This window comes from Nerophis ophidion, linkage group LG28 (genome assembly GCF_033978795.1).
Source record: "Nerophis ophidion isolate RoL-2023_Sa linkage group LG28, RoL_Noph_v1.0, whole genome shotgun sequence".
NCBI classification, from domain to species: domain Eukaryota; kingdom Metazoa; phylum Chordata; class Actinopteri; order Syngnathiformes; family Syngnathidae; genus Nerophis; species Nerophis ophidion.
Genome location: NC_084638.1, coordinates 19185330 through 19207808, shown reverse-complemented (window position 1 = coordinate 19207808; position 22479 = coordinate 19185330). Strand labels below are relative to the sequence as shown.

The 22479-nt window shown below is 43.4% G+C and overlaps 1 protein-coding gene across 5 annotated transcripts in view; it reads right to left on the bottom strand.

Annotated features, from left to right (window-relative positions):
• The window catches only part of LOC133545422 (gastrula zinc finger protein XlCGF57.1-like), a 36022-nt gene extending 14898 nt beyond the window's left edge, over positions 1-21124 (bottom strand). For 3 of the 5 annotated variants that reach the window (XR_009804824.1, XM_061891010.1, XM_061891011.1), the window contains exons 1-2: positions 20694-21124; positions 19308-19532 (exon numbers count right to left, since the gene is read on the bottom strand). Coding sequence is in view for 4 of the 5 variants with exons in the window: in XM_061891010.1 (XP_061746994.1) it covers positions 19308-19532; positions 20694-20796 (328 nt within the window). In the remaining variant the exon portion in view is untranslated. The remainder of the gene's footprint in view (positions 1-19307; positions 19533-20693) is intronic. The other 2 variants (XM_061891012.1, XM_061891009.1) reach the window with 1 other exon arrangement.
• Between the last annotated feature and the right edge of the window lie 1355 nt (positions 21125-22479).

Sequence of the window (22479 nt, the reverse complement as noted above, 5' to 3'; positions counted from 1 at the left end):
TTCAGTAGCCCTTTAAGTCAGCTGTAAAATACAGTTAAAACAATTATCTATCAACCAATTTTTTTCTCATCTCTTGGTTACCTCGTTAAGCTTCCTTATCCATGAAAATATTGGTTTTAATATTTTTGGTGTGGGGCATTGGGCCTTTTTTTTTTGTAAGTATACCCATCCATCCATCTTTTTCCGCTTATCCGAGGTCGGGTCACGGGGGCAGCAGCCTAAGCAGGGAAGCCCAGACTTTCCTCTCCCCAGCCAATCAGTCTAGCTCTTCCCGGGGGATCCCGAGGCGTTCCCAGGCCAGCCGGGAGACATAGTCTTCCCAACGTGTCCAGGGTCTCCCCCGTGGCCTTCTACCGGTTGGACATGCCCTAACCACCTCCCTCGGGAGGTGTTCGGGTGGCATCCTGACCAGATGCCCGAACCACCTCTTCTGGCTCCTCTCGATGTGGAGGAGCAGCGGCTTTACTTTGAGTTCCTCCCGGATGACAGAGCTTCTCACCCTATCTCTAAGGGAGAGCCCCGCCATACGGCGGAGGAAACTCCTTTCGGCCGATTGTACCCGTGATCTTATCCTTTCGGTCATGACCCAAAGCTCATGACCATAGGTGAGGATGGGAACGTAGATCGACCGGTAAATTGAGAGCTTTGCCTTCCGGCTCAGCTCCTTCTTCACCACAACGGATCGGTACAACGTCCGCATTACTGAAAACGCCGCACCGATCCGCCTGTCGATCTCACGATCCACTCTTCCCTCACTTGTGAACAAGACTCCTAGGTACTTGAACTCCTCCACTTGGGGCTGGGTCTCCTCCCCAACCCGGAGATGGCACTCCACCCTTTTCCAGTAGAGAACCATGGACTCGGATTTGGAGGTGCTGATTCTCATTCCGGCCGCTTCACACTCGGCTGCGAACCGATCCAGTGAGAGCTGAAGATCCCGGCCAGATGAAGCCAACAGGACCACATCGTCTGCAAAAAGCAGAGACCTAATCCCGCGGCCACCAAACCGGAACCCCTCAATACCTTGACTGCGCCTAGAAATTCTGTCCATAAAAGTTATGAACAGAATCGGTGACAAAGGGCAGCCTTGGCGGAGTCCAACCCTCACTGGAAATGTGTTCGACTTACTGCCAGCAATACGGACCAAGCTCTGACACTGATCGTACAGGGATCGGACTGCCACAATAAGACAGTCCGATACCCCATACTCTCTGAGCACTCCCCACAGGACTTCCCGAGGGACACGGTCGAATGCCTTCTCCAAGTCCACAAAGCACATGTAGACTGGTTGGGCAAACTCCCAGGCACCCTCAAGAACCCTGCCGAGAGTATAGTGCTGGTCCACAGTTCCACGACCAGGACGAAAACCACACTGCTCCTCCTGAATCCGAGGTTCGACTATCCGGCGTAGCCTCCTCTCCAGTACACCTGAATAAACCTTACCGGGAAGGCTGAGGAGTGTGAACCCACGATAGTTGGAACACACCCTCCGGTCCCCCTTCTTAAAGAGAGGAACCACCACCCCGGTCTGCCAATCCAGAGGTACCGCCCCCGATGTCCACGCGATGCTGCAGAGTGTTGTCAACCAAGACAGCCCCACAGCATCCAGAGCCTTAAGGAACTCCGGGCGGATCTCATCCACCCCTGGGGCCTTGCCACCGAGGAGCTTTTTAACTACCTCAGCAACCTCAGCCCCAGAAATAGGAGAGTCCACCACAGATTACCCAGGCACTGCTTCCTCATAGGAAGACGTATTGGTGGGATTGAGGAGGTCTTCGAAGTATTCATTCCACCTATCCACAACATCCGCAGTTGAGGTCAGCAGAACACCATCCGCACCATACACGGTGTTGACAGTGCACTGCTTCCCCTTCCTGAGGCGGCGGATGGTGGTCCAGAATCGCTTCGAAGCCATCCGGAAGTCATTTTCCATGGCTTCCCCAAACTCTTCTCATGTCCGAGTTTTTGCCTCTGCGACCACTGAAGCTGCACACCGCTTGGCCTGTCGGTACCTGTCCACTGCCTCTGGGGTCCTATGAGCCAAAAGAACCCGATAGGACTCCTTCTTCAGCTTGACAGCATCCCTCACCGCTGGTGTCCACCAGCGGGTTCTAGGATTACCACCACAACAAGCACCAACTACCTTGCGGCCACAGCTCCGATCAGCCGCCTCGACAATAGAGGTGCGGAACATGGTCCACTCGGACTCAATGTCCAGCACCTCCCTCGTGACATGTTCAAAGATCCTCCGGAGATGGGAATTGAAACTTTCTCTGACAGGAGACTCTGCCAGACGTTGCCAGCAAACCCTCACAATGCGTTTGGGCCTGCCAGGTCTGTCCGTTATCCTCCCCCACTATCGCAGCCAACTCACCACCAGGTGGTGATCGGTAGAAAACTCCGCCCCTCTCTTTACCCAAGTGTCCAAAACATGAGGCCGCAAATCTGATGACACAACTACAAATTTGATCATGGAACTGCAGCCTAGGGTGTCCTGGTGCCAAGTGCACATATGGACACCCTTATGTTTGAACATGGTGTTTGTTATGGACAAACTGTGACGAGCACAGAAGTCCAATAACAAAACACCACTCGGGTTCAGATCCGGGCGGCCATTCTTCCCAATCACGCCTCTCCAGGTTTCACTGTCGTTACCAACATGAGCATTGAAGTCCCCCAGCAGAACAAGGGAATCACCCGAGGGAGCACTCTCCAGTACTCCCTCGAGTGTACCCAAAAGGGGTGGGTACTCCGAACTGTTGTTTGGTGCGTAAGCTACGGGTGGTAAGCCCATTGGAGGGGGGGACCCACGTTGCCTCTTCGGGCTCACTGCCGGCAACGCCAGAGTGGAAGAGAGTCCAGTCTTTCTCGATAAAACTGGTTCCAGAGCCCTTGCTGTGCGTCGAGGTGAGTCCGATTATATCCAGCCGGAACTTCTCTACCTCGCGCACTAGCTCAGGCTCCTTCTCCCCCAGTGAGGTGACGTTCCACGTCCCAAGAGCTAGCTTCTGTAGCCGAGGATCGGACCGCCAAGTGCCCTGCCTTCGGCTGCCGCCCAGCTCACAATGCACCCGACCCCTATGGCCCCTCCCATGAGTGGTGAGCCCATTGGAGGGATGACCCATGTTGCTTCTTCGGGCTGTGCCCGGCCGGGCCCCATGGGGACAGGCCCGGCCACCAGGCGCTCACCATCGTGCCCCACCTCCGGGCCTGGCTCCAGAGGGGGGCCCCAGTGACCCGCGTCCGGGCGAGGGAAATCTGGGTCCTTTGTTTTTACTTTTCATAGAGGTTTTCGAGAGATTTTCGAGCTGCTCTTTGTCTGGCCCCTCACCTAGGACCAGTTTGCCTTGGGAGACCCTACCAGGGGGCTTAAAGCCCCCGGACAACATAGCTCCTAGGATCATTGGGAGACTCAACCTCCTCTACCACAGTAAGGTGGCAGCCCAGAGGAGTATACCCCTCGATTTCAATTTAAAAAATGGTAGAATGAACCTCAAGAGGATCGTATAAATAAATAAAATGTTGTTGTGTTACCTGACTATTACTGAGCGGTTTTATAACATATCTCTTGAATATATTTTTTTTTATTTAATTTTTCATTTTAATAATTTTTATTATAGTAACATCTATGGTATTACGGTTCAATTCCGACCCTTATATATTTACTTCAAGAAATATGCTAAAAAGTATTTTTTTCCAGCGACAGAACTTTAATGCAAACACAAAATAAAAAGCAGAACAAGTCAGAACACAAACATCTCCTGGTCATTCGCTGGCAAGTGTAAGTGGCAGTCAGCTTGTCCACTCCTCCTTTGTTTTTGTTATAGTCGAGTATAGTTGTGGGCTTTTTGTCCCTTCCTGATGACGGAGCTGCATCTTTGTGAAGAGTAGTGTGAAGAATCCATATATTTTTAAGAGTTCTTTCTGTACTCATAGTCATGTTTAAAACAGCTAGTGTTTTTCCATTTGTACTATTTCTACTTTGTAACTTATGTCCACAAGTAAACTATGTGCGTTACCTCGATGGTCCTTCTTACTCAGCATATATGTCATCAAAATAACTTGGGATTGACCAGTAATTTAAATTCCATGGGAGGAAGAACTGGCCAGACGCAACAATTTGGGGGCTTCGTCCGAGATTACACGCTGAGGATTGAACATTTATTGCACTCTTCTGGACAGACTCACTTGGCCAAACATAAATCAAGGTAAGCATAGCCTTTTTGTAAAATCTGCATTAGGAATCTGTCCTGAAGTCTGTGAGTCAAACACTGTTTTGGACCTCGTAGGCAGAGTTGTAATATTGTAGTGTTGAGTGTATTTTTACTGTAGAGGCAGGGATTTGTCTCTCACTTGTCACCTGGGATAGTGGGTGTGGCTACATGTGTGTGGGCGGAGTTTGTGTGTGTGTGTGGGAGGAGTGTTAGTGGGGCTGAATGATTGCTGAATGAATATCACCTGCACTTGTCTGGAAGAATTGTTTGGCTTGTTTGGAGAGAGTGTGAACCTAGGTGCCGTTACTTCTGTTGACCGCAAAAGGAGCGCAAAAGGAACAGCAAAAGGAGCGCAAAAGGACTGCAAAGGAACCACATACCATCTGAATGTAATGTAGTGTATTTTTACTCAAAGGGACAATAAATCACCCTCAAAACAGCAATAATTATTTCATGTTGCATCCTTGGACCTAGCGTGTCAGACAGAGCCCTGCTTTCCACTCTCAGTGACTAATTGGTTTTTGATAGTCACACAACATTGTCAACAGAAAAGGCTACAGATCCGACACAGACCTTCTGATACTTCGCTGGAATTGTGCACTTTGGACCACTCAACCACTCAAGTAACTGAATGAAACGAAGGAGCACAACGCAACCCATGGTATGTGAAATTCAGTTCATTCATACTGTGAAGTACACTTGCCTGGACACATTTGATGCTGGTTACTGCTGCATATTGGATAGCTGTGGCTGTCATTTTGATGTCATTGCTTGGGATTGAATTAGCCTGTGGAAAAGTGGATCACTTATTTGTGCACATTAAAGGAGTGATGTTGGACGTGGAAGTTTGATGCATTTATTGCTGATGGTCAAGCCTGAAATAAAGTGTGGATTTGGAAGCAACAGTGGATTCATGTATGGAGTCATATTTGTGCTAAAACAAAGCAGCAATGTTGGATGTGGATTCATGATGCAAATGTGGATTGTGACATATGCTCTCTGAACTTCTGTGGTGCACATTTTGCTGGATGTCAAGATGAGTGGATCAAATGCTCGTTCACAACTGAATGGATCAATAACTGGGACTTCAAAAACTTCAAACTCCTCCACTTCCTCTTCAGGTGTCAAAGTACAGGCAAAATGGCTGCTCTTCTCGCTCGTCAAAAATTGCTCAAACAAAAGCAAGAGCTGGATCAGCAAGAGGAAGAAATAAGGAAAAGGAAAGAGAGATTTGAGCTTGAAGTGGAGATAGCAGCAGCTCAGGCTCGGATGGAGGTCCTAAGAGTCTCAGGAAGCAGTGTGAAAGGCACCAAATATAAAAAGTCAGATGGTATGGAATCTTATATGGCCAAAGGAGCACATGCTGCTCTTAATGCTGAGACTGATTCATTTGTGCCTGGTGGCCATGGAGTGTATGACAGTCAAACATCTAAGTCTCATTTAACAAAGCCGAATGAAAGGAAAGCAACTGTTGATGTTGGATCTCAAATAGTCAATCAAAGGCTGCCTGGACTCCCAAGGGCTACTAATGTGAACAGTAATGCTTCAGCTTCTCAATAACAACAAATTCACATGTTCAGATGCCAGTCAGTAATGACAATAACAATTTGCTATCCATAATGGCACGACAAAATGAAATTTCTGCTCTACTGGTGCGACAACAGAATATCTCTCATTTACCAAAGAGAGAGACACAGGTGTTTGGTGGAGATCCTCTTCAATATCATGCCTTTATGAGATCTTTTGAGCACAATGTTGAAGAAAGGACAGGTGACGCTGGAGACTGCTTGCACTTCCTGGCACAATACACAAGGGGACAACCACATGAGCTTGTTCAAAGCTGTCAGCGAATGCCTCCAGACAGAGCATATCAAAGGGCAAAGGCTTTATTGGAAGAGCATTTTGGGAATGAGCAAAAGATTGCTTCTGCTTATTTGGACAAAGCATTATCATGGTCTTTGGTTAAAGCAGAAGATGCCAAATCTCTTCAAGCATATGGTCTCTTCTTAAGAGGATGATGTAATGCAATGGATGACATACAGTACATGTCTGAGCTTAACATGCCTGCGAACATGCTGATGGTGATCAAGAAGTTACCGTATAAGCTGAGAGACCAATGGAGGACGGCAGCTTGTGCTATTCAAGAATCACATTCTCGAAGAGCTACTTTCCCTGACATTGTCAGTTTTATTGAACGTCAGGTAAAAATTGCAGCAGACCCTATATTTGGAAATATACATGATACTCCAAAGACAATGCAAATCAAACATGGCAGCAAAGATGGCTCTCAACGTCACACACAAAACCAAGGAAGTTTTGCTACTACAGAAACATCAGCTAATGGAAAGGCCCATGTGAAGAAGGAAGCAGCCCCACTGGACAAAAGGACTTACTTGTACTGCAAGGGTGAACATGCATTGGAGGTGTGCTCTCTATTGGTAAAGAGGGCACATAATGAGAAGATCACTTTTTTGAAAGAACATGGAGTTTGCTTTGGCTGTCTGTGCATAGGGCACATAAGTAAGGACTGCAGGAGGCGACTGTCATGTAAAACATGTGGAGCTAAACACCCTAGCATTCTTCATATTCATCCAAAGAACAAGGAGCAAGAAAAGGATCTAGCAGTTGCAGCAGGTACAAACACAGCGGCGGGCAGCTCTGTGGTAACAGTGCAAAGTAGTGGGCTTACTGGGGCCGGTGACCATGGCTGCAAGTTATCCATCGTGCCAGTAAAGGTCAAGTCCAAAAAGGGTCACCAAGTCGTGGAAATATATGCCTTTCTGGACCAAGGCAGCTCTGGTTCCTTTTGTACATCAAGTTTGACGAGCAAGTTGAATGTTTCAGGAAGAGGAATTAAAATTCTCTTATGCACTTTGGGCCAAGAAAAGATTGTGTCAGATCTGGAGGTAGCTGGTCTGGCAAGTGATCTCTACAGTGACTTGCCAGATATATTCACACAGAAGAAAACGCCTGTATGCAGGAGCAAAATTCCACAGGAGCAAGATTTGGTCAGATGGCCATATTTGTATGGAGTACACCTACCTGAAATTGATGCAGACGTTGAACTGTTGATCGGCTTAAATGCACCAAGAGCTCTTGAGCCAACAAAGGTGATTTCAAGTGAAGGAGGAGGGCCGTATGCAGTTCAGACCATGTTAGGATGGACAGTCAACGGGCCAATGTTTGGTGAAGCAGACTCAGAACAACCCACCATCACTGCTAACCGCATATCTGTGGTGAAATTGGATGAACTGTGGAAGCAGCAGTTTCAACTTGACTTCCCTAAACGCAGTCATGAAGAGCAACTGGGTCCATCAACAGAAGATGGACAGTTTTTGGAAATGGTGAAAAGCTCTGTTGAGCTGGTGGATGGTCACTACACCACTAGTTTGCCATTAAAAAAGGGAAATGTGTGCATGCCTGATATCCGCAAGTTAGCAGAGCAATGTGCCTTGAATTTGAAAAGAAGGTTCCAAAGGGATGCCTTATTCCATGCGGACTACACCATGTTCATGCACAACATTATTATCTGCGGTTATGCTGAAAGAGTGCCTGTGGAAGATCTGGCATGTAACCATGGAAAAACCTGGTATATTCCACATCATGGTGTGTACCATCCGCACAAGAAAAAAAATCAGAGTGGTGTGTTCCAAAGGGATGACTCGTATGCTGTGCGTAGATGGAAAGAACTTCAGTATATGTCCAACCTGTTCAGAAAAGATGGACACAAGAATACCTACTGCAGCTTCAAGAACGCCAAAAATGGAATAAGACCAAGCACAATTTTGTTCCAGGAGACATTTTGCTTGTTGTGGATGTCTCTGCACCTCGCAACTCTTGGATTATGGGGAGAGTTGTCCAGGTCGTTCAAGATAAAAGAGGACTTGTTCGACAAGCCAAGATCAAGACCAGGACAAGCTATATGGACAGGCCTGTCACTAAGATGTGTCTGCTTCAGGAAGCCGAGGACATCTGATGGGATTATTTGACAGGACTTAACTTTGAATATGACTTGTGATACAGACCATACTCTGTCTAGGCTCTGAAGGTTCTGGAACCTCTGGCCTAGTGACACTTATATATGTGAAGAACCTGCTTGCTCAAGGACATTGAAAATGAACTCTTGTTATAACTGCAAAAAGAAAGGAAATTCTAATGTTCTTGTTTGATTTGATGTATTTTACATTGAATATTTCTGTGTTGCTATTATTGTTAAGTAATTATTATGTTATAATAATTAGGGGCCGGAATGTATAGGCAGGGATTTGTCTCTCACTTGTCACCTGGGATAGTGGGTGTGGCTACATGTGTGTGGGCGGAGTGTGTGTGCGTGTGTGTGGGAGGAGTGTTAGTGGGGCTGAATGATTGCTGAATGAATATCACCTGCACTTGTCTGGAGGAGTTTTTTGGCTTGTTTGGAGAGAGTGTGAACCTCGGTGCCGTTACTTCTGTTGACCGCAAAAGGACCGCAAAAGGACCGCAAAAGGAACAGCAAAAGGAACAGCAAAAGGAGCGCAAAAGGACTGCAAAGGAACCCCATACCATGTGAATGTAATGTATTGTATTTTTACTCAAAGGGACAATAAATCACCCTCAAAACAGCAATAATGATTTCATGTTGCATCCTTGGACCTGGCGTGTCAGACAGAGCCCTGCTTTCCACTCTCAGTGACTAATTGGTTTTTGATAGTCACACAACATTTACCTTACCCGCTTCTACATAATAGTTGTAAATAGTGGTCAACTCACGTCATTTGGCTAGACTACCGTGATGGGTCGCTTCACTGACGAGTGAGCAAATAGTCGGGTGTGGCTTTCCCTGGGTTTTTGGAATTTTCCCTAAAAGAGTAACGTGTTGGAGGCCCTTCATATGGTACAGTAAATACTCCCTGGTTTTAAGATCCCTGTGGTATTTATGTGCACTAAAATTAAGGAATGGGCTGGAGGCCATTTGTAAAAGTAGAATAAAGACTCCCTGGTTGCGAGATCCCTGTGGCATTATGTGTGCACTAATAATAAGGACCGTGAGGGTGGAGGCCCTTCTGTACTGTATGATAAATTCCGCAGTTGGAGGCCATTTGTACAAGAGAGACACAATGGACAGGGAGGTTGACCAAGAAACAAAAAAAACGTAAGGGCGGGTGGGGAAAATGTGATAACTGGTTACCATTTAATGGTCAATTGAATGTGTTGTTGGCGACGATGGAATTAGCAGGTAGAGTAAAAAAAAATAATAAAAAATTTTAAAAAAGAGAGAGAGAAAGTTTCGTGACAAATGACTTTGAGTCGGAACCGTTAAGAGGGAGTTTACAACACTCATGAAGTCGTGAACTCAAACATTTGGTAAGTGAGAAAAGTAACTGGAAGTTATATGGAAAAGTAAAACGCAGAAAAAGCGCTTTCGTGCAGCTTTTTCTTTTGTGTGTGTGTGTTCGTGCGTGCATGCGTGCTTACGTGCGTGTGTGTGTATGCATGTGTGTGTGTGTGTGTGCGTGTTTGTGTGTGCGTGTGCGTGTGTGTATGTTGTGGTTGGTTTGAATGTGCAGGGAGGTCATGGAGTTCTGACCCCATGTTTAGAATTGGGTGTTTTATTGACGTAAACACATGTGGATTTAACATTTTTAGGGACCTCTAGAGATCTGGCTTTTACGGCATGGTAATAAATTAACAAAATTAAATGCATGCTTTTATTTTGCCTATCAAACACGACAGGAGTAATTGCAAATATACAGACATTTTTTAGTTGATTTAAAATTGTACTTAAATTACATGAAGTAGCACATAAAACCTTTGAATTAGGAGTATTGATTTAAAGTTTAATAAGACAATTAATGCTGTGGTTTTAAACGTCATATGCAGAATTGGACCAAGCAGGAGGATAACGACAAGGCTGGTGATAGAGCAGCAAGGAAACAACTCCTCAATTTACAGATCGCTGAAGCTAAAATGTCAAAAGAACCGAAAGGTCAAAAATCAGCTAAAGTATATTCAGCAGTGGGTGAACTTGCTTTTGAGCTCCAACAGATGGAGGAAAGAATCCTCAAAAGACTTGAAACTAGACCCTCAGACTCAGGTGGTGAACGCGGTGCTCCAAGGTCAGTCCAGAGTGGAAACTTTTTTGCTTACAACCAGCCGGGTCACTGGTCATGTGACTGTCCTAACTCCTCTGATCGAGACAGGCTCCGATTTGCAGCAAAAACATCATACAAGCGTGGCAAAGGACGCCCAAAGCAGGATCCCCAGCCGGAAATACAGGGAGCCCCCCTGCTGTTCATAGTTTTCAACGGACAATGTTATCAGTTCATGATTGACACTGGTGCCACACACTCATTTCTGAAAGCGGTGGTTCCAAAGAAACTGTGTGCTTCGCTGGGATCACAAGAATGATACCTGTCACTAAACCACTTCCGGTTCAGATTGGTGGACACTCATTGAAGCACCCCTTCGTGGTCGATCTGCACACACCTTGCCTGCTTGGTAATGACCTGCTTTACAAACCACACCCTGACATTCAATATCGCACAGAAGGAAACTTCCTGGTGTTACCTGACGGCACAACCACCAAACTGAGACACCAATACGAAGGCTCCTCCATGAGCATCAGCTCATATACCAGCCTGAAGCACCAGAAATGGCTGACATGTACTGGGTACGCCTCCTCCCTTTAACGAGTTAAGGACAAGGACTGCTCCAACCGTTCTATCATTGAAAGCCCTGGCTGACTGAGCTGCGTCCGTGTGAACAGCCACCCGACCCGCCACATGTTATGATCACCAGTTAGATGACTAATTCCAGGAGGCCTTTGACTTCTATACATGTTGGAACTCAAGGTGTGGCTTCCCATGTTGACCTATCCTTGCAACAACTAGCATGGTCTAAGATCGACACAATTGCTGTCTCACATTGTTCCCTTGCTCTCTGTCCCGCCTACGAAACCAAAGACTTAGGTCGAATGATGAAACAGGGCGTAGCTGCCGCTGATTGAATAAACACGCAAATAACCGCATTTTCAATTTTTTCAGTTGTCTGTTAAAGACATAGCTATGGGCTGCACTTTGGACACCCCTGCTGTAGGCTACACAACAGCTAAGCTAAAACAACACATTTAAACATATCAAATAATTATAGTTGCTTATTACATACAAAAGTTGCCAAGACAGAAGTCTGATAGAAAGTATTCAGTAACAAACGTGTTCGCATCATTTAACTTTCTACAACAGATTGACTTAAAAAATTATTGTGGCCACTAGGTGTGGTGTTGTAAAATATCAAATTACTATTGCAAAAGCATCCGCCATAAGGTTAGTATTTTTCTAATGTATATATATATATATATATATATATATATATATATATATATATATATATATATATATATATATATATATATATAAATATATATACATATAAGCATATTTTGTGGCTTTCACCATATTGAATAATTTCATTAAATGTAGGGTTGATATCGCTAAGACGTCCCCTACCCTAATGCCATCCCCCAGTGGTCCACAGAGGCTGAAATGGCTTCCATTGACCTCAAACATGACCTGTCCTCCGCCTCTGCTCTTGCTGAGCTTGGCTATGAGCGGCCCTTTTTCTTCGATGTTTCTGAAAGTGATAGTACCACTAACACAGTCCATTTTTCAGAAACAGAAGGGGGAGAAGGTAAGGGTGGATTGTGTCGAGTTTGAGCGCAACAAGTTTTTGATTTCATTGATACAGTATGATCAATTACCGGATTGATCATAGGGAAAATGGAAAAGGTACTTGCTGACTTGTGTTGACAATTGCAGTGGTTGGCTGGAAGCAACCCCAACCTCAAAGGAGGATGCAAAATCAGTAATTAAATGGCTTGCAAATGACCTAATAGCCCGACATGGTTTCCCCAAAAAGATTAAGTCAGACAACGGCACCCATTTGAAAAATACTCACCTAGCCTTGGTTGAAAAGGCTCTCGGACTAGAATACAGGTTCGGCTCTGTGAACCATCCTCAGTCCCAAAGTAGAGAGAATGAACCAAAACATCAAGACAAAATTGGCTAAAATCTGTGCACAGACCAAATTGATTTGGATTGACATGTTGCCATTAGCATTAATGATCATTCGAATGTCTGTGAATAAAATTGTTTTTTCCGCCCTTTGAATTTTTCCCCTTATGAACTGCATAGGTCAGCCCTTCCCAGGACAAGCAGCTTCCTTGGAAGAAGCAATAAGCGTGAGACCAAAATGGTATTTTTACAAAATGCAGAATTTGTGTGCCAGTTCCTCTGTACAGATTCGAGGATGACAGCCCGCCACTCCAAATTCCCTTACGCCCGCTGAGAGTGTCAGGGTCAAGGTCATCAAACGCAGGTGGACGGAGCCCAGGTGGATTGGTCCCTTCAAGGTTGTGGAACGGACGGCCCCACGCCCTTCGACTAGCTGGTAAAGGGGACACCCGGTACCACCTCCCCCTCTGCACTCCGGCTGAGGAACCTGCCAAAGAAGGGGCCCGGAAGATGACGCTGAGAGAGATCTCCCACCTTTGAGTTGCCGTCTACCGTCGTGCAGATCTTCCAGACTTGCTTAACTGCTATATTTATATCATTGCTTGAGACCTTGGGCAGCACGGTAGGAGAGGGGTTAGTGTGTCTGCCTCACAATATGAAGGTCCTGAGTAATCCTGGGTTCAAGCTCGGGCTCGGGATCTTTCTGTGTGGAGTTTGCATGTTCTCCCCGTGACTGCGTGGGTTCCCTCCGGGTACTCCGGCTTCCTCCCACTTCCAAAGATATGCACCTGGTTGATTGGCAACACTAAATTGGCCCTAGTGTGTGAATGTGAGTGTGAATATTGTCTGTCTATCTGTGTTGGCCCTGCGATCAGGTAGCGACTTGTCCAGGGTGTACCCGCCTTCCGCACGATTGTAGCTGAGATAGGCACCAGCGCCCCCCGCAACCCCAAAGGGAATAAGCGGTAGAAAATGGATGGATGGATGGATGCTTGTGACTGGTCCATATGCTAATTGTTTCTTAGTTTCTCTTGCTTTTTCTCCACGTAGCTTTTTGCATCTTTGAAATAAATGAAAAATTTGATGTTGATCCCCATTTTGTTAACTAAATCACCTTGATTTTGATAGACGAAAGGCAGGATGTTATACTCAGCAGTATTCCCTGAGGGACTGGTGCTTGGGCTTGTTCTACTGTCCTTGTGCCTCAGTCCCTCCTTTTTGACGACAGTGACTGACAAATGGTGCAGTGGTAGAGTGGCGGTGCGCAACCCGAGGGTCCCTGGTTCAATCCCCACCTAGTACCAACCTCGTCATGTCCGTTGTGTCCTGAGCACTTCACCCTTGCTCCTGATGGGTGCTGGTTAGCGCCTTGCATGGCAGCTCCCTCCATCAGTGTGTGAATGTGTGTGTGAATGGGTAAATGTGGAAGTAGTGTCAAAGCGCTTTGAGTACCTTGAAGGTAGAAAAGCGCTGTACAAGTACAACCCATTTATTTATTTATTTAGAAATGTCTTAGAACATATGGCGGACTTGAAATAGACTTGGTCAAGGGGGACAGCAAGACTTAATTTTTTGACCTGTGCAGTGTGATGAATTGCGGGGGACGTAATAGCAATTACCGTGGCCGTGACCTCTATCTTTGTTATACTAACGACATCACCACCGAAGACCTAGCAACTTAGACCATAGGAGCGAGAGCAGGCAACATGTGGCTCAGGCGGATGACTAGCCTGGACAAGAGCAAAGATCTAGGTGACTGTATTGCTTGTTCCGCTGGACGTCCCTTTCCCCACACTTATCCCGCCCCTTTTAAGTTGGCTGATACAAATGGCTCAAACTGTCTTATTTCTTTATTTTCTGAACCCACGCCGCCAGGTTGCGATATGCTGGTTAATGTGTACCCTCCTGTTGACAATTCCACCCGACTTCCCAAAAGCTGAATTACACGTGTGTTCAATTCACAGGACCATTTTCGTCCCCCAACAAATTGGGTGACATTGACCAGTCCTGGTGAACCAGTCTAATAGATGGCTCACAAATGGGCCCTTGGGCACGGGCTGACTTATTTTGGTATTGTGGGGAGCACAGATTGTACATTAGAATCCCGACGTCAGCCGTTGGGTTTTGTGCTATGGTTAGATTGGTGATCCCACTCACCCTCGTGGGTAGCAAATTAACACCGCTTGGAACTCCTGTTTCCGCGACCTCACTGACTTCCCGCCGATGCCGCCATATTGTATCTCGGAGGAGTGTAAAACCCAGATGATGTATACTTTGATGCAACAGGACAACCAAGGGGTGTCCCTTCACGGCACAAATTGTGGTGTGAATCCTGTGCAGGTGCTGAGAATATTCCTATCATTAGTGCTATTTTCCCTGTGACTGTTACTAAGAATGTAGAACGTATTAACTATGTTTTTTATAATCTGTTGAGACTGACCAACCTGACTCGTGACGCTGTTGAGGGACTTGCTGAACAACTTGCCCTGACCTCCCTTATGGCTGTCCAGAACCGCATAGCCCTTGACCGCACCCTAGCCAAGGAAGATGTGTATGTAATGTTTGCCGACAAATGCTGCACCTTCATTCCTATGAACACCGCCCCCGATGGCTCAGTCCACATGGCCTAAGAAGGCCTCCGAGCCCTGTCTGAAGAACTTACTGAAGTTTCCGGTGACTCTGGCCCCTTTAAAGATTGGCTTCACAACACCCAGGTGGTCTGACCTAATTAAGTCGGCCCGGGTCGCCATTGGCGTTTTCTTGGCCGTCATAGCCTCATCCGGATGCTTTATCGCCCCTTGTGTTAGGTCTCTATGCACCCGCATCATTGTTAGAGCTGTCGAAGGTCAACCCCAACATGTTTCTGGGCTTGCTATGTCACTGAAGGGGGTCAAGCATAGTGGTGACCTTCAGGGACTGTTAGTTTCCTTCCCTGACAATGACGTTGACTCCTTCCTTCTCTCTCCCATATAGCTATGGTTTGATTGTTTATCGATAGCTTGCTCGAAAACCAAAACAGCACCTACTTTAATGTAGGGCGTGCTTTAGAAGTGTTGCTCTCGTAGGAGAGATCTTTTGGAGAAGATCGGAAGGGGGATTGTTGAAAGATGCTGATATGTTTAAAGGGGAACATTATCACAATTTAAGAAGGGTTAAAACCACTAAAAATCAGTTCGCAGTGGCTTATTTTATTTTTCAAAGTTTTTATTTTTATTTTACCCGTCTCGGAATATCCCTAAAAAAAGCTTTAAAGTGCCTGATTTTCGCTATGTGCGAAGCCACTGTTCATTTTCCTGTGACGTCATCCAGTGATTCCAATACAAACAACATTGCGGTTACCACAGCAAAATATAGTGACATTAGCTCGGATTCAGACTCCGATTTCAGCGGTTTAAGTGATTCAACAGATTACGCATGTATTGAAACGGATGGTTGGAGTATGGAGGCAGATAGCGAAAACAAAATTGAAGAAGAAACTGAAACTATTGAGCGAATAGCTATTGACGCTACTCGGGCAGTCTGCCTTTGCATCGCCGGTAAAATGTGCGGACCAAACGATCAGGACTTCCGCATTAACACTGGAGCAACTTAAATCTGTCGATTGGTAAGTGTTTGTTTGGCATTAAATGTGGATGGAGGGAAAAGCTGGACGCAAATACAACTACAAATGTACATATAGCTAGCCTAAATAGCATGTTAGCATCGATTAGCTGGCAGTCATGCTGCGACCAAATATGTCTGATTAGCACATAAGTCAACAACATCAACAAAACTCACCTTTGTGATTTTGTTGACTTTATCGTTGGGAATAGGGATGATACTCGAAACCTGTTTTCCCGGTTGTTGGATAAGAAAAGAACCGAGTCCTCGGACTCGAATCACTTTTTGAGAACCGGTACCCGTTATCGAGACAACTATAGTAAAGAAAAAGAGTTGGTTCTTTATTCGAGTCACTAGGAACAAATCCCATTCCGAACAACAAATGCCCCGTTTGACATCACAAGAAATTATGTCACGTAGCTCAGTCATTAGGCGCAGATAGGAAAGGCAGCAAAAATGGACCGGAAAAAAGTGCTCTAAGGCATGGCTTCATTTCACTAAAAAAAACGAGGAAGCAGCAATATGAGGAGCATGCCAGACAGAGTAGACCAGGAAATCCAGGTGTACAGAGACCTTCCTCGCACCAACATGCAGGCCAAGACTGCCATTTGGTGGTTTGGTAAGAGAGACACTCTGCCCCTCCTATTTGATCTTTCTCAAACCTATCTGTGTGTCCAAGCTAGTTCCACGCCAAGTGAACGTGTTTTTTCGACCGCTGGTGACACGATTAGCGAAGAGAGGATCAGACTTGATCCAGAAAAAGCGGACATGCTAATTTTTTGGAAAAATAATTGTTAATTGATGACTGTTGCATTCTTAGTGTCATAGTGTGTGTAGTTAGTATGTTCCAACAGCTGTAATTAGTATGTTCCAATAGCTGTAGTTAGTGTTTTCCAATAGCTGTAGTTAGTATGTTCCAATAGCTATAGTTAGTATGTTCCAATAGCTGTAGTTAGTATTTTCCAATAGCTGTAGTTAGTATGTTCCAATAGCTATAGTTAGTATTTTCCAATAGCTGTAGTTAGTATGTTCCAATAGCTGTAGTTAGTATGTTCCAATAGCTATAGTTAGTATGTTCCAATAGCTGTAGTTAGTAGTTTCCAATAGCTGTAGTTAGTATGTTCCAATAGCTATAGTTAGTATGTTCCAATAGCTGTAGTTAGTAGTTTCCAATAGCTGTAGTTAGTAGTTTCCAATAGCTGTAGTTAGTATGTTCCAATAGCTATAGTTAGTATTTTCCAATAGCTGTAGTTAGTATGTTCCAATAGCTATAGTTAGTATGTTCCAATAGCTGTAGTTAGTATGTTCCAATAGCTGTAGTTAGTATGTTCCAATAGCTATAGTTAGTATGTTCCAATAGCTGTGGTTAGTATATTCCAATAACAGCAGAAGTGCACTTTTTGGAGAGCTGTATTTATTTTCAGTTTGGTGCCCAATGGACTGATTTTATTTAACACTATATTATTATTTATACACATATAGTGATCACAGAGACAGGTTGTTTTTGTGTTACTGTATATATTTGTTTTTCAGAAAAATCCCACTTAAAATACTTTGTGTAACAACAGTCAATATTTATTTATTTCATTTTGTTTTTTTAGGAGGGTAACGGTCAATATTTATTTATTTATTAGATTACATTTTTTTCTTATATAATAAAAGTGAGCTTTTGTTAAACCAAATATTGTGTGTGTTTTTCCATATACAACAACCTATCTGGACTCGATAAGAGAATCGATAAGGAATCGGTTCGATAAGAGGATTCGATAATAGGCTCGAACTCGATAATTCCTTATCAAACATCATCCCTAGTTGGGAATGCATCTGCTTTGAGTGTCGCAGGATATCCAGACATTCTTGCCATCTCTGTGCCATCTCTGTCGTAGCTGATTTGACTTGCGTGTGTAATGTGGTGGAGAAATATGGCGTTGACTACCTAGGTGACGTCACGTTGACGTCATCGCTTCGAGAGCGATAAACAGAAAGGCGTTTAATTCGCCAAAATTCACCCATTTAGAGTTCGGAAATCGGTTAAAAAAATGCATGGTCTTTTTTCTGCAACATCAAGGTATATATTGACGCTTACATAGGTCTGGTGATAATGTTCCCCTTTAACAGTTCTTCCTTTTTACATAGCCATGTTGAGAGTAGCTAGTACTTTTCCATTGTGTATTCTACCGGTCTGTCTTTGTCTTCAGATCCCAGGTTAGGGTCGTAAACCATTGGAATGTGATTACATCCCCCATGTATCTATCACCTTATGGTATTGAGGGGAAGGGGGGAGAGCTTTCTTTTGTGTGAAAAGAGTGTGTTTTTCCCTTTGAATGCCAGATCAACTAGAGAAGCCGATATGAATGTATCGGTTAAGTTGACCTCCTAAAGCTTTAGTAAAACTTAAAAATATTCCAATTCTGTCTCGATGGTCCTTCTTACTTATCATATATGTCAGGGGTCAGCAACCTTTTTGTTTGGTGGAAGTGGGGTGTATTGCCAGTCACCCTCTGCATAGCGTTATCAGTAGCCAGAGGAGCCTTTCAGTGCTAGACTGCTTCATCCCAAGTGCAGGACTAACAGACTCAAGAACTCCTTTGTCCCACGCGCCATTAGACTGTACAACTCCTCTCTGGGGCAGGGTGCGGGGGGTACTAGGATGACAGGGGATGCAAAACAATAACCGTGCAATACGTTTTCATAACATGGTCACTACTGCCTACTTTCTCTTGTTATATTCTTATTTTACTGTTATATTTTTATTCCCATTGTTGCTTTTTATTTTTTATTCTTATTGTAATATTTCTCTATTTTGTTTCCATTTAAACCCCCATTATTTATTTAGTTGTTTTATTTTTTATTTTTTTTTAAAATTGATTTCAACTCTGTAAACTGCTGCTGGAAATTAAATTTTCCTGAGGGAGCTCTTCTGAAGGAATCAATAAAGTACTATCCATCTATCTATCCATCTATCTATCCATCTATCTATCTATCTACATTATTTCCAAAGCAGGGCCCCCATCCACGTATACAATGCTAGAACATACCTGATGAAATCTAACATTATTTTGTTATTTTAATTATAAGTGGGCCATACCACCTATTAGGGTTGTACAGTATACTGGTATTGGTATAGTACCCCTAATGAATCATTTTCGGTACTATACCGTCTCTGAAACGTACCGGTCCCGCACCCCTCCGCTCCCGCATGGAAGTCACGTCGTGACATTGCTGGTTTACAAGCAGACAAGCATGTTCGGCGGCACACAATCACAGAGTACTTACAAGCAGACACAATGTGGAGACAGAAAAGGGAGAACGGATGCATTTTGGCTAAAAAACTAACAATAAAGGTGAAGTTATAACACTGAAACACCGTCAGGGAGAGGTGCTTTAATTTTTAAATGATCGTTTTAAAAAGCAAATATATCTTCATCTTTAGTCATAAATGTGGCCCCCGGATGAACATGTGTCACAAACATTGTATTAGATGATATGTGGATGTTGTGCTTACTTGGACTGTGATGAAGCTGTGAGGACTCAGGTGGTTTGTCTTCATGCTCTTCAGTCTTCACAGAGACAACAGTCAGTGGAAACTTGCTGAGATCAGCCTCCTCCTGCTCTACAGGACACTCACCCTCCTCTTCCTCTTTAAAAAAGGCGGGCTGTGGATGTGTGAAACTTTCCCCCTGCAGATGAGGGAGACATTCTTCTTGGTGTTCCATCAACTGATGGATGTCTACAGGACACAAACAAAACACATTTTAACTACTACAGGACTGTCTCAGAAAATTAGAATATTATGACAAGGTCCTTTATTTTCTGTAATGCAACTAAAAACATGAAAATGTCATACATTCTGGATTCATTATACACCAACTGAAATATTGCAAGCCTTTTATTATTTTAATATTGTTGATAATAGCATACAGCTTAAGAAAACTCAAAAATACTATCTCAAAAAACTAGAATATTTCCTCAGACCAAGTTTTGAAAAAAAGATTAATAAGAGCAAAACAAAATCAAACATTTGAAAATGTCAGTTATTGCACTCAGTTGGGAATCTTTGTGCACGGAATACTGCATCAATGCGGTGTGGCATGGAGGCAATAAGCCTGTGGCATAGCTGATAAATGGTTGTCCTTGTATAGCGCTTTTCTACCCCTTTTTAAGGAGCCCAAAGCGCTTAGACAGTATTTCCACATTCACCCATTCACACATACATTCTCACACTGATGGCGGGAGCTGCCATGCAAGGCGCTAACCGGGACCTAATAGTGGCCTTTAGCTAATTTGCATTATTGGGTCAGGTGTCTTTCAGCTTTTTCTTCACAATACCCCACAAATTTTCTAAGGGGTTCAGGTCAGGGGAGTTAGCAGGCCAATCGAGGACAGTAATGTCATGGTCAGTACACCAGTTACTGGTGGTTTTGGCACTGTGGGCAGGTGCCAGATCATGCTAGAAAATTAAATCATCATCATATAGCTTTTGCACACATACATAACTTGTCAAACCTGCCAACTATCAGGCTAGTTTTACAGCGTCAGTAACCATGGTAACTGACTCTGACTTGGTCTTACCTCTCTTATTTTTGGAGGTAAAACTCTCGAGCTTTGCATGCTCAGGACTTTGCACTTAACCTGCTCTCTGGAATATTCCCCCGGTGACTGTGTGAGTTTTGTGTAAACATGTTGATACACATTGTTACAAACTGAGAGGAACATCATCCTCTCATAAATATTGTGTGTCTGAAACTGTCTCGTTTTTATGAACAATGTAAAACAATCAGTGCATCATCCTCACATGACAATTCATCTTCCTATCGACAATCTATTCAGAAATAGTGTTAATAATCAAATATAAAGTTAGTAAACATGTGAGAGTGAGATGTAAACAAACCTGATCTGTGTAACACAACTTGATGTTTTTGTTGTTGTCGCTCCCTCTCCTCTTTTGTTGGACAAAGTTCCTCCTCGTACTCTGCTGTCGTTCTTTCGCACATTTTCACACAATCACAACACTTTACACTCACACTTGATCTCCGCTTAGCGATGTGTTTTGATCACTTCCGCCTCTCTTTGTTAGCAGCTAACTAGTAAGCAAACTAGCTCGAGAAGCATCAAAGTGCGCTCAGACTAATATAACCGGATGCAAACAGTTATTAACGATGTTTACTCTATTTAATAGAGTCTAATAAAGGACATATATGTGTACATGGCAGCACAGATTAAGAACACTGAACTGTGACGACTGCAATAACGTCTTCAGCGTCAGACGCCATCTTGCTTTATCCTCGCCGTGTTTGGTTCGCGCGCAGTGTTGTCAGATCTCGCGAAAGAAACAAGTAACCAGTCTTTTCCAAATCTCGCGACAGGAATAAGTACAACCAGCTTTCCACCCCCGGTAAAACTATTTTATTTTATACTATTTCTTATTTTGAAATTAAAATTAAACTTGTCCATTTCAAATTTTCAAAACAAAGACATAAAACTTATTTTCGTAAACATTTTCAAATATTAACAATGTATTGAAACAACATGAGCATAAAGGAAAAAAAGAAAAGAAACAAAATAAATATTACACTCATGATATTATGTTTGTCTTTGATGTTAATCGTTTCTATAATGTATTTTAGAATGTGGTAGGTTTTCATGTTCTTTTTAAATATCCTTTGGCTTTATCTATCTATCTATCTATCTATCTATCTATCTATCTATCTATCTATCTATCTATCTATCTATCTATCTATCTATCTATCTATCTATCTATCTATCTATCTATCTATCTATCTATCTATCTATCTATCCATCTATCTATCTATCTATCTATCTATCTATCTATCTATCTATCTATCTAGCTATCTATCTATCTATCTATCCATCCATCCATCCATCCATCCATCCATCTATCCATATATCTATCTATCTATCTATCTATCTATCTATCTATCTATCTATCTATCTATCTATCTATCTATCTATCTATCTATCTATCTATCTATCTATCTATCTATCTATCCATCTATCTATCTATCTAGCTATCCATCCATATATCTATCCATCTATCTATCTATCTATCTATCTATCTATCTATCTATCTATCTATCTATCTATCTATCTATCTATCTATCTATCTATCTATCTATCTATCTATCTATCTATCTATCTATCTATCTATCCATCTATCTATCTATCCATCTATCTATCTATCTATCTATCTATATATATATATTTTTTTTAATATATTTTTTTAATATATTGTTTTAATGTTTTTTATTTATTTATTTTTTTTAATCAGTCCAACAAACCACTACACAGCAATACCATAACAATGCAATCCAATTCCAAAACCAAACCTGACCCAGCAACTCTCAGAACTGCAATAAACAGAGCAATTAGCTGGTGTAGACAACGTGGAGAAAATTATAACTGGAGATCTGGACACAGATATTCAACGCAGAGCTGCGCCTGTCTTCAAATCTTACAGCAAATTCTGTAATCTCCACGCTCTTTCCCAGCTAATAACACTCCCCACACGGGTGTGTGATTCCACCCAATTAACCATAGATCTCATCCTCACATCAGACCGGCATTATATAAAAAATAGTGGGGTCATGATCTGTGGTCTTAGTGACCACTATATAACCTTCTGCACGCGCAAAATAACTAAACCAAAGCCAATGGTC